At 43.3% G+C, this 12,567-nt stretch overlaps 1 protein-coding gene across 5 annotated transcripts in view; it reads right to left on the bottom strand.

Annotated features, from left to right (window-relative positions):
* Positions 1–4,978: 4,978 nt before the first annotated feature.
* Positions 4,979–12,567, bottom strand: part of PDHA1 (pyruvate dehydrogenase (lipoamide) alpha 1) — a 20,021-nt gene continuing 12,432 nt past the window's right edge. For 4 of the 5 annotated variants that reach the window (XM_018554845.1, XM_018554848.1, XM_018554847.1 and 1 more), the window contains 5 exons: positions 9,640–9,795; positions 9,232–9,303; positions 9,012–9,079; positions 6,954–7,062; positions 4,979–5,522 (listed from right to left, as the gene is read on the bottom strand). In XM_018554845.1, the coding sequence (XP_018410347.1) occupies positions 5,358–5,522; positions 6,954–7,062; positions 9,012–9,079; positions 9,232–9,303; positions 9,640–9,795 (570 nt within the window). In that variant the 3' untranslated portion in view covers positions 4,979–5,357. The remainder of the gene's footprint in view (positions 5,523–6,953; positions 7,063–9,011; positions 9,080–9,231; positions 9,304–9,639; positions 9,796–12,567) is intronic. The other variant, XM_018554846.1, reaches the window with a different exon arrangement.

Raw genomic sequence — 12,567 nt, 5'->3', positions numbered from 1 at the left:
GATCTCTTGCTGCTTGACGATTCAACAATCAATCTGCTGTGGATTAAAGTGTCATGCCAGCCATAACCTTATTTTTTTTTTTTTTGGTGTAAGCGTGGGGAAGGGTGTTTATTGTGACCCTTTTGGTGGAGACTTCCTGTTCTGGTGTAGACCTTGTCTCTGGGACTGGAGGTGAAGAGGAATCTCTCCAGAAGAGCAAACCTGTGAGAGGTTCTAGCTCTGCCTGTTTCCATCAGAGACAAGTTCTGGCTGGAGAAAGACTTTAAATGGCTGGTAAAACGTGCTTGAATGAATTACATGTATTGTAGCATTGAGGAGTTGGCATGGGAACCAGTGAAGGATGGGAAGGGGTAGGGCCTGGCAGAGGTCTATGATACTAGGTCCCTGGTTGGTTTCGTCCATTCTTCTGTTGTAATAATGCCATAGTCCTAGCTTTTTCTTATATACTTGACAGGTCCACTTTAAACCAGGACCAACACTACACTGGTGGAATGAAAGTAAATGAATAATGTGTAATGTGACTTATTTGTAACAAGCGTTGTTGCAGTATAAGTTTGTGTGTGAAAGGTACCCCACTGCTGTCTTACTGTACAATGACAATTTCTTGTATATGATAGTCATTTCACTGGTAGATACTTGTCCTGACCCTGTAATAGGAATTCTGTACCCCAAAACCTTTACAGGCAGTTCTAAAATGTAGCGGCTGCATTCGTTTGCTTTTTACCTGGTAATCCACCAGTAAGTCTGTTATTTTCAGTGCCTTTTAAGAAGCCAAGCGGACCAGCAAAAGTGGCAGATAGAGGGTTGAATTTAGAGCTCAGAACGGACAGGTTTTATTTGTAAACTTTATCCCTAAGAGGAAAAAAAATGCTAATAAAAACATTGTTTAACCCCTTCATGACCAGCAACGTACAGTGTACATCAGTGGCATCTGGGCTGTTTATACACACTCACGCCGGGACTCTGTTAAAACTTGTAAAGCCGACTGTCGACTTTAGGCCCCGTTCCCACTGCGCGATATGCAAATCGTGCGTTTGTCGCGTGATTTGCATATTGCGCGATATCGCGTTCAAGCTTGCATTGAGCAAGCTTGAATCGCGGCTAAATCGCTCCAAAAAGGGTCCTGCTGTAGCGACACACGACCCGCGACAGCAGGACCCTTTGCCCCATTAAGAAGCATTGGAGCGCGATATCGCGCGGGAATTACCGCGCGATAAATCGCTCAATGTGAACGGGGCTTTACAGTAGAAGTGATTCTGGCGGCTCAGCTGCCACCAGATCACTTCTATGTGGGTGGGTGGCCATCCCGGACTCCGTTGCCCCTCCTACGGGACCGGCTTCTTTGGTGTCGGGGGGAAGCTGGGGAGGAGATGGACGAACCTCTGTTCACCGATCCCCTCCCCGTTCTATGGGACCCGGAAGCAGCGCGTATTGCATCACTTACGGTCCCATAGCTGTCATTGCTGGGCTCCTGAGACACACCTATAAGCTATTGAAGTGCGAACTGCACTTAATTTGTCAAATTAATATTAAATTAAAAAAATATTTCCATTATTTTTACATTTATTTTAAGTACCCTTAAACACACGTCGGGTGCGCCTACGTATGAAAACGACGATCGTGATATACATGTTGGGTATCGCTGTGCACGCTGGAGTGAGAGCAATAATTCTAGGCCCAGTATTTTTGAACTGATGACCAGTGGGGGCTTTTAAAGCGTCTATGGACTTTTTTGGGGGCACTGTACTTTGTCGCCGTTTCATGGACGCATACAATTTTTAACCTGGGCATGTTGGGTATCTATCTACTCGTTGTAACCTCATCTTTTATTGTCTATTTAAAAAATATTTATTGTGTTTTAGGGCATTTACGTGCACTAAATTTGGGGGTTTGAAAAGAAGTTGCGCTAATATCATGCAACGTAAAAAATTTGCAACTACAACCATTTTATTCTATACGGTCTTGGCTTTCAGAAAATATATAATATTGGGGGGGGGTTTTAAGTAATTTTCAGGCCTAAAATGTGGAATATAACGTGTGCAAAAAAGAAAAAAAAAAAGCCTCAGTCATGAAGGGGTTAAAAAGCAGCAGTTTGGATTTAATATGATAGATGTAGTAGATTTTGATGGATTTGACTAAAGGTTCCCACACACCTTGCGATAATCGTACGATAATCACGGGAAATCCTGCGATCGTACGATTATCGCAAGGTGTGTGGAAGGCATGCAGTTTTTACTGTACGGTCGCACGACTTTTATCTTAGGAACATGTTTGAAAACCCACTGAGAATCGTACGATTGTCAGGGGGTGTGTGGCATGTTCGTAAGATAAACGCTGCACGGTAAGGCAGGCACCCCCCCTCGCTACACCACTGGCACAGAGACTGGGGGCCCGTGCCCGTCGGCCGCTGGATACCGATCCGATGCTAACCGGCGGCCGGCAACTGTGCTGGGCCCCCCCAGCCTGAGGCCCCGGTGCGGCCGCACCAGCGGTAGTTCCGCCACTGCAGGGGGAAGTAGCAATCACAGGTTAGAAAAGCTGTCCTTATCACTATTGCTCTCCTTCAACAAGTCAGGGAAAGCCGCATTTCCACACTCCATTACAGTGACAGACTTATGTCTGCAGAGCAACACTTGCATGGTTATGTCCTGCTCGGACACCTTGTGCTGAGCACTCAGATGATACCAGCACAGACTTCCCCTCTAGGAGCAGCTTCAGGCACAGATGATGCTTTTAAGTGTATTCATTTTTCAATCTTGCATACTCCAATTTTGTATTTTTTTAGCGATTGATTTTTGAAATGGATTAATGGTACTGTATGTGAGACGCAGCAACACATGAAAAACAGTTGCTGGACATTCGCACAGTGGGTGCCGCTGTCCCTACCCCTTCAGCCATAATCCCTCAATCAGCTGATCAAAGGCGCCAGTCGGAAGATCTTCAAAAGAACCGAGCCAATGAGCTGCTGGCTCTGTTCAGGTATTTTCACAGTGGCGGCTGTGCGAATACAATGCAAACAGCAGGAGATTCCTTGATCAAAGCTGGTAAGCGGTTATATTTTCCACAGGTTGAATGAAGAAAATATTGGCGTGTATGGCCAGCTTATGGTATAAAGTGAACCAGGTTATAACTGGCCTCCAAACGCGAGCGGGAAATCAGCTTAAAATGTAAACAGCCAGCGATGGCAGTTTACATACATGCGTTCAGGTGGCTGTAGATTACAGTCCATGTACCCATTGCACTCCTGACCGCACGTCTAACAAAGTATCCTGGGTGCTCAGTAGTCGACGGATGGCCACCTTCAAAGTAATGCAGAAAAGAAATAGACACCGGCACTCCAATAGTAAATCGATTACGTCTATTTATTGACGTACATCAAAAGCAAAATAACACACAGGGCGGGCACGGCACGTGGAGCTGCGAACACGCCCGAGCCCATCACTACTGGTGAAGCAGATCTCTGCTTCATCAGCTTCTCTGGGGATCCCTAGGTGACATTAATTGGCTTTTACATGGGGGCTTGTTAGTCCTCTGTGTGATAGCAATAACATTAAAAAAAGTCACATATCAAAAGCAATTAAAAAAACATTTTTTTTAACTCTCCGCCCCTACATACACATGCAAACATGCGTCGGGTGCGCCTACATGCGAAAACGACGACTGCGTCTCATGTTCCATGTCGCTACGAACAGCAGAGTGAAAGCAATACATTTTAGGGCCAATAATTGTCAGTCACGAAGGGGTTAAAGCGTCGGCTATGGTCAATTTTGGGTGTGGTAGTTTTTTGCGATTTCATGGGTGCGCACAATTTTAAAGCGACGTGTGGTGTCTATTTACCTGACATGATCCCATCTTTTATATTTTACCAAAAATGTGGGTAATAATAAATGTTTTATAACATAATAAAGGGAAAACTGTTTTATTAGTACGTTTTTCCTTGCTATAGTAAAAAAATAAAACTCGCAGTGGTGACTAAATACCACCAAAAGAAAGCTCTATCTGTCCCCAAAAACGGAATACAATTCATTTCAGTACAGCGTTGCATGTCGGAATAAACGTCAGCCAAAGTACCGCAGCGCTGAACACTGAAAAATGGCCTGGCCAGGAAGGGGGTGTAAACACCCCGGTCAGCAAGTGGTTAAGGCTTAACTGCTTCCCGCCCAGCGACCATTTATAAATAACCGGATGGGAGCATTCTAGATGTGGGTGGGCGTTTTAAAACGTCCTTCAACGCGTGCACGAGAGGGAAAACTGCCTAAAATGTAAACAGCCGGCGATGGCTGCTGAGACACCCGATCGCTAGTATTTTGTGCGGGGTTGCACCCTCCACTGTGCTTGGTGCGGGCCAGAAACCAGCACAGCGGCTCTGTCACCGGAGGTCAGTACACGGCCACCCTCTGATCTCTCCGTTCTGCGAATTCAGGGAGTGATATATATATAACATCACTTCCGCATGCAGCTGTCATTCCCGGCTACAGAAGCCAGGGAAAAGCTGGTGAAGCAGATCTCTGCTTCGTCAGCTTCTTTGGGGGTCCCTAGGTGACATTAGGGGTCTTAGTGAAGCCGACTGACATTTTCACCTAGTGTCAGGTTACACAGCAGACTGCCTAAGAGCAGAGGCACAGATCCCAAAATAGATACCAAGTGCTCCTATATTTCCACCATAGACTGTCACCGTGTAAAATGATATAGGCACAGAGAGCTGAACACAGATTATACTGACTTGTGTACATGACTGTTGTATCTGCCCCGATTCCATTCTCAGGGGGTTGCTGAGAGCTCAGCACCATATACTGCAGTACTATGCCAATTTGAAGGTGTTTCTAATATGGAAACAGTAACTTTGTTTCACAATCTCCATTTCTAAATGTGTATGACCTATTTATGATCAGACACAATAATACGGTACAATTGCTCTGTATACATTTTGTGGAAATTCTGCATTGACCTAATGTAATAAAAATGGACATGGGAATAAATACAGCAAAAAGAACTCTTTAAGGCCAAATTTTAATGACTGCAGAATGCATACATGGTAAGACACATGATTATCTGTACACACTTAAAAATGGGAGCCTTCCTATAAATAACGGTTCAGTAATGTACTGAGGACAGAATAAGATGCTGTAATAGACACTGGAGTGCCTTTAATGTGTCACCAGAAAAACCTAAGCCAATTGGCAGACTTAAATCTTTCCAACCGCTCACATTAAAATGCTCTACAAGGACTGTCTGCTTCTTATCCCAGTAAGGTGGAAAAGGGTTACATGAAACAACAGTTCCCATTAAAGCGGCGACAGAGTAACAGACAAATAAGTATATGGTATACATGTAGAGGCTGAGAGTGTTAGGGATGTTTAGCTGACAGATTTGTACTTGATCCAGGGGTTTGCACCTCGTACATCAAAAGGTGCTTCGTTATGATAAATGTGATATCCTAACTCCTCCAGAGGGGGTTCAGGGTCAGTGGTAGCAAACTGAGCAGCTTCTTCGATTTCCTTCCGCACTTCTACATCAATTTCCTGCAAATTAACAGGTTGATTAGCCAGCAGAAGCCATTATTTTCAAATCTTTCCAGTAGGTAAAATTATACAGAAACATGTCATGAGATCCATAAGAGTCATCATTAAAGCCTATACCGGGGTAGCCAAACTTCGGCCCCCAGCTGTTGGAAAACTTCAAATCCCATCATGCACCTGGAAGTCATGCCTGTAGCTGCCAGTCTTGCAATTGCCTTGAGGGACTTCTAGTTCCAGTAACAGCTGGAGGGTTCAAGTTCAGCTACCCCTGAGCTTATTAGTATAGCGGTAGTAGAAGAAATTCGGCTTATACTACTACCAGGCTGCATACTGAATGGAACTCCAGGAATTTCTATGTCTAAACAATCTCCTGAAATCCCACTGCAGCCTCCGAGGAACAACCATCACCCCCTCTCTATGTGAAAAAAACAGATTCTGGATTCCAAATGGCTCCAACTGTTCCTACAGACTTTAATTGGCTGCCTGCCACAAAGTCGCTACCTAGCCATGGAATGTTTGTTCTGCAAATCTACCAATGCACAAGAGGTGAACATGAGCCCAAGGAGAGTGGAAGAAAGGCATTGTAGGGGACTGCTGGTCTCGAAGTGTTATAATAAAGCACACAATATTTGCATGCTCCAGTCTATAAATCTTTGCCGAATTCTAAAAAGCCTGCAGGTGCCTGATCACACCTACAGCAGTCTCCCAAATTCCCATGTCACAGCCAACAGGGTTATTCACAAAAGGGTGAAGTGTTTGGAGAAGTGAACAATCTAGGACCACATAGCTGATTGGGAAAAAATCTCCAATTCAGCTCACGTTCCAGTACAGCTACGTTCCCCTAGATTGTTCACTTCTCCAAACCCTTCACACTTTTGTGAATAACCCTGTAAGTGTCAGGATGTAGTGAAAGGCAAAGCTTCCCTGGTGTCAGACTTGTTGCTGACACACATTCTTATAGGCTCTATGATGGGCAACCTCAGAGGCCAACGGCAATGTGCAGGAGGTATGAAGAGGAAGACAATGCCAAAGTTATGCCTGTGATGGAGGTCTGGTATTCAGCTGTGACAGGAGGGTGTGAAGGATGCTGCAGATGGAGTGCAGACACCTCTGGGTACCCGCACTTTATCACAGTAGTTTTCTCTCCCTCAACAGTCTCTTTGCATGTCCTCTCTATTTATAGACCTGAAGCAATCAAGGATCTGCAATGAGGTTCTCTACATACTCTGCAATGTACACCGAATCTGAACTAAAACTTTCACATTACATGTGTTCTTCATACCAAGCATCAACTTTCTGTCCCTTCAGACCTGTTCATAAAAGTTATGAAATTCCATATTAGAAAGAAAAGAGAATGTGCCAAAGATTAACAAAACCTCAAAAGGTAAAGATTTTGATAATGCAGTTCTATGCAAAGTCAGATGAATCAAATACCTTCAATTCCTCCACGTTGGATAAGTTGTTGTTTAGCATCCTGTCCTTCAGAAGGGTTATCGGGTCACTCTTACTTCTCACCTCCTGAATTTCTTCTCTTGTGCGGTAACTGGAAACAAAAATAAAACTCATTTTCACATTCAAAAATATAACTTAAAGTGGTCCCATCATTAAAAAAATTATACTCTATGAGTTCACATTAAAGTGGATATACGTCTTCTCTAAAGCCCCAACTTTGTGTGGAAGGGTTAGAACCCAGAGATATATATATATATATACACATATACACATATACATAATACATACACACACAGTATTTCTATCAGGGGTGGGCAACTTTGGAACTTCAGCTTCAGTGACACCACAAATCCCATCCAATTAAATGTTGTAGAATTGTTGTTGAGCAATGACTACATACGGAACTATTGCTTAGCCTACTGATCTTTATATCTTGTATTATAGGGAGGATAGGTCAGAACCTGTGTCAGGGTTTTATAGCCGCCTGTATCCCCACTGTGTATAAATTAGGGATGCACCGATATATCGGCCGCCGAAACATATCGTCCGAAAATGGCACTTTTGGCTAAATGCCAAAAGTGCCATTTTCCTGCCGATACATCAGGGTATCCATGCTTTCTCTCCTCCCTGCTCGGCGCTGCCCTGTGTCCCAGTGGGGAGGAGAGAAAGCTATGCGGGAGGAGAGCGCTGTGAGCGGCCGATGTCTCTCCTCCCACACCGCTCAGCTTCCTATCACAGTCCGGCAGAGCGGTGTGGGGGCGGAGACAGCGCTGTCACAGGAGGCTGAGCTCTCCTCTCGCACCGCTCACTCAGCCTCATGTGACAGCGTGTCAGAGAGGAGAGCCAATGCAAACACTCAGCGATCAGTGACCCCTGAGTGTTTGTAAATAATTGAGGACATGGTATGGTTAATATAGCCTCAATTATGAATGAATGGGAGTGATCTACATCCCCTCCTGTTCATTCATGATTGTAGTTATACTAAACATAATCTGTTCTCATGTTATCAATGAACCGGAACACTCAGAGGATTCCTGTGCATTGATAACAGGGGATATAGAAAAAGGACTCTGTGTCCTCAATCTCTTTTTCTACTTTAAAAAGGGAAATATCAGGAGTCTGTTTCGACCCCTAATATTTCCCCGGAGCCCCTAAAAGTAAAAAAATAAAAGATATATTATAAAAAAATAAAAAAAAAAGTTTATTAAAAAAAAACATTAAATATTTTAAAAATTAAAATAAAAAACATTATCGGTTTTCGGGCTGACACTGTTTTTTATTTCAGTTTTGAAATTTCCATTTCGGTGCACCTCTAGTATAAATATTGCAAGTGCTGACGGTGCAATAGAAGTCCTGTATAATAATAATACCCTTACGTCCTGTGCAACTGACCACTGTCTGTGGGACAGGATGGGTTACAAATCGCCCGGTAAGGAGAAATGGCAATACAAAAATGACAGATCCTGATACTTCCTCACTCAATCTAAAGCTAAAAAGAAAACATTTTGGCTGAACTCCCACTGGAAGGCCACAGTGTTTATTTCTGTCAATCATTCGAGCAAAGCGATATGTCTGCACAGAGATGCTGCCCACAGATAGCCAGAGCTTGTAAAGGTTATCTGCGGGCAGATTTGCTGACAATCTAATGTCCTGGGAAGCTGCAGACATCAGCCAACTGATGTATTTGTATTGTGTCTGATCTGTTTACCAATCTGCTCCGGTAGATGCCAAACACACTGTCTGGTTCTCAGCCACTAGAAGGAGAATATACACACCTGATATATACAAATGAAATGTAAGTAGGAGAATGTGGAAACATAAGCTGGCAACACAAGTCAGATGCACAGCAATTTTCACAGAAATGACACTCTAGCGTACCTCCCAGACAGTAGGGGGCAGTGGTTGGTTGAACAACTATTCACAATACTACGGTCACACAAGTCATGTGACTCAGCGCTGTCACTAAGCTCTTACTAAATGCTGCAACATTGCTTCCACTGAGAACCTTGATGCTCCTTTTTCCCGGGCACACGCATTTACCTAACTCCAGGGTCGCTCATACTATGTCCATGGTAACGATAAGTCTGCAGCTCCATCAAAATAGGCCCCTGCAAAAAATAATTTCATGCATTATACTACAACTGTTTACATCTGTATACACACTGAACAATCACATGCTCACTTTACCTATTCCTTTATAATCTAGACATATTAGATGAGCAGCCACACATTTATTCATAAGGAAATACATATACCATACCTTCCCGGATCTGCAATGATCAGCAGCAAACTTGGTAGCTTCTCTGACACAAAGCACGTCCATACCATCAACCTGCCGAAATAGGAACGTCACCATCTCTTACTGGTTCTAAGAATTAAGCAAACTTTAGACGTGTAAAGAAAATTCATTTTAAAGTATGCGTGGCCAATGTATTCTGTTGCCTTGGTTATTGGCATTATAACAGGAGCCAATCCATAAAGGTTAACAGCCAGGAGACCTCTACTGTCACTGACAACATAAGAAGGACAAGTGTGATGTGTTTCAGGACATACTGGTAACTTGGTATTAGTCCAACCCAGTTACAGAAAACCAATCAGAATCCAGAAGGATAATGGTTCACTGACTTAGAACAGGAACCTGGGCACCCCCCATTGAATCAGTGCTCACCCTGAGGCCCGGGATATAGTCTCCACGCTTGTAGTAGTCTGTGCTGGCTGCAGCTCTTTCTACAGACGTCCCCATGCCATATCTGTTATTTTCACAGATGAAGATACAAGGCAACTTCCAAAGAGCTGCCATGTTGTAGGTCTCAAATATCTGACCCTGTTAGAAGAAATAGAAAAACAGCCATCTGTACCAACAATATACATGAACACTTTCTGGATTAGCAGACTGTAGCAGCACACTGACATTTATATTAAAGCAGGAAAGTAGATCATCAATGACAGATTACACCACACCATTGCCAATTCAGTGCCAGCCTGTGCCACCCCTTCATTACCAGGCCAGTTTTCAGTGCTGTGATAGTTTGACAATTACTCTGTCACCCAACACTGTACCCAAATACATTGCATATATAGTTATTAAGACAAATAGAGCTTTGTGTAGGTGGTATTTCATAACCTCTGTTTTATTTTTTATTTTTTTACTACTTAAAAAGGGAAAAAAAAAAGGAACAATAATTTGGGTTCGCTTACATTTGCTTTCAGTTCTAACCTTTAAAAAAAATCCCACAATCCTTGGTGACCAATGGCACTTTAATCCCTCCCCCAACCCCCCTTTGAAGGGGTGTCCCAACTCTGACTGGCTCTGCATTATGTATAGTAAAGGGAAGGGGTGTCCCTACTCTATGACTGGCTCTGCATTATGTATAGTAAAGGGAAGGGGTGTCCCAACTCTATGCCTGGCTCTGCATTATGTATAGTAAAGGGAAGGGGTGTCCCTACTCTATGACTGGCTCTGCATTATGTATAGTAAAGGGAAGGGGTGTCCCAACTCTATGACTGGCTCTGCATTATGTATAGTAAAGGGGAGGGGTGTCCCAACTCTATGCCTGGCTCTGGATTATGTATAGTAAAGGGGAGGGGTGTCCCCACTCTATGCCTGGCTCTGCATTATGTATAGTAAAGGGAAGGGGTGTCCCTACTCTATGCCTGGCTCTGCATTATGTATAGTAAAGGGAAGGGGTGTCCCTACTCTATGACTGGCTCTGCATTATGTATAGTAAAGGGAAGGGGTGTCCCAACTCTATGACTGGCTCTGCATTATGTATAGTAAAAGGGAAGGGGTGTCCCAACTCTATGACTGGCTCTGCATTATGTATAGTAAAGGGAAGGGGTGTCCCAACTCTATGACTGGCTCTGCATTATGTATAGTAAAGGGAAGGGGTGTCCCTACTCTATGACTCACTCTGCATTGTTTGTGGTCTATCTGACAGCATGGCTTTACAATAAGTGAAGGAAAGTTGCTCATTAAGTCTGGAGCGCTTCGCCTGCTTACCACAAAGGGTCAATGGAGAATATTCATATGTACCATTTTGAATATATCCGATTACAACCCAATATGTCTTAGAATAACATTCTATATGAAAAGCCAATACGTATTCCCTTCTAATGAGAATGCTATTGCATCATACAATACATCGTATAAAACACCAGTACCTACCTGATTAGCAGCTCCATCTCCATATAAAGACAAACAGATTTCATTGTTTCCAAAATATTTACAGGCCAACGCTATTCCTGCTCCAAGAGGGACCTGAAAAGTAAACATGAGCTGACTTATACTATAAAAAAATAAACAGGGGGTATGTACTATAATCTTAGGAATTTACAAAAATACATGCACTGTAGTTCTCCAACGATGGTGATTCAAGATGTCTGCCTCAAGCCTTTGGCCAATCATGAGGGAAAGTCTAGCAGTGCTGCCATTACTAATGAGCAATAATAAGAAACATACCTGAGCTCCCACAATGCCGTTCCCTCCATAGAAGTTCTTGGCATACATGTGCATTGAACCGCCTTTTCCCTTGGCACAACCCCCTCTTCTTCCTGTCACAGGAAAGAGAGCAGAGAGATGACCTCATCAGTTTACTGTTGCTCTTTTACTGGAAGGTCAGCAGGTAGGAGGTGAAAAGAGGACACCACTGTATTCCTTGACCTGTCTGCAGTGCGTGAGCAGGCTGTATAAATCTCAAGACTGGATGGAAATAAATACAAATGCTTTGGTAGGCTAAACAGAATGAATATTATATCTGTGCATTTGGCTATTTGCCGGGAGTTCAGCTTTAGGTACACTGTGTAAATCAAATGGTATAAAATCCAATGAAACCCATATTCATCACAGGATGTATACAAATACAGAAGACCTCCGTAAAGCAGTGAAGCTGTTGACATCTATATACCAGTAAGGCTCTTCTATACATACCTGTGAGCTCGGCCAGGATTTCTTTCACAGACACCCCGCGAGTATAGGTATATCCGTGAGCGCGATAGGCTGTGATTAAGTGATCTGAGAGATTAATGGACGCCTCCAGGCCAACACAACACGCTTCCTGGAGAGAGAAGATTTGTATGCTCACAAAAGAAGAATATCCTTAAAGTGTATTTTGACTTTTTGCACCAAATTAGGATAACACTTACTTTGTCTGTAATCTGTTCACATTCAGCTCGCTCCCGTGATGGACTACAATCGCAATTTACATTAATAAAATAATAATAATGGAGATTGTAGTCCATCACAGGAGTGAGCTTGGAGTGGTGGCTACTTTACAACACACGCAGGGACCATGGAGAACAGAAGTAGCCACCCTCCATAAGGAAGGACAGTGTCAGCACTAATTCAGAGATGATTTGAGGATATACAGCCGAGTGATACACAAATAAGATACATTGTTGTTAATAGTAAATTACATTAAACCCTCAGATTTTTTAACATAAACCAATACTGTAATGTACGCCTTACTGTAAGCCATGGTAGTTTCCCTTCTCTTTGCTGCTCTTCCTTTTAAATCCTCATGTCTTCTCATGCTTGGGGAGAACTTCCCTTTGCAGCTGAGTGCCTCTTCCTGTAGTGCTGGCTCAGGTTGCAAACCTT

This window comes from Nanorana parkeri, unplaced genomic scaffold (genome assembly GCF_000935625.1).
Source record: "Nanorana parkeri isolate BGI_ZX_2015 unplaced genomic scaffold, ASM93562v1 scaffold175, whole genome shotgun sequence".
In the NCBI taxonomy this organism is placed as follows: domain Eukaryota; kingdom Metazoa; phylum Chordata; class Amphibia; order Anura; family Dicroglossidae; genus Nanorana; species Nanorana parkeri.
This window is presented reverse-complemented; position numbering and strand designations above follow the sequence as displayed.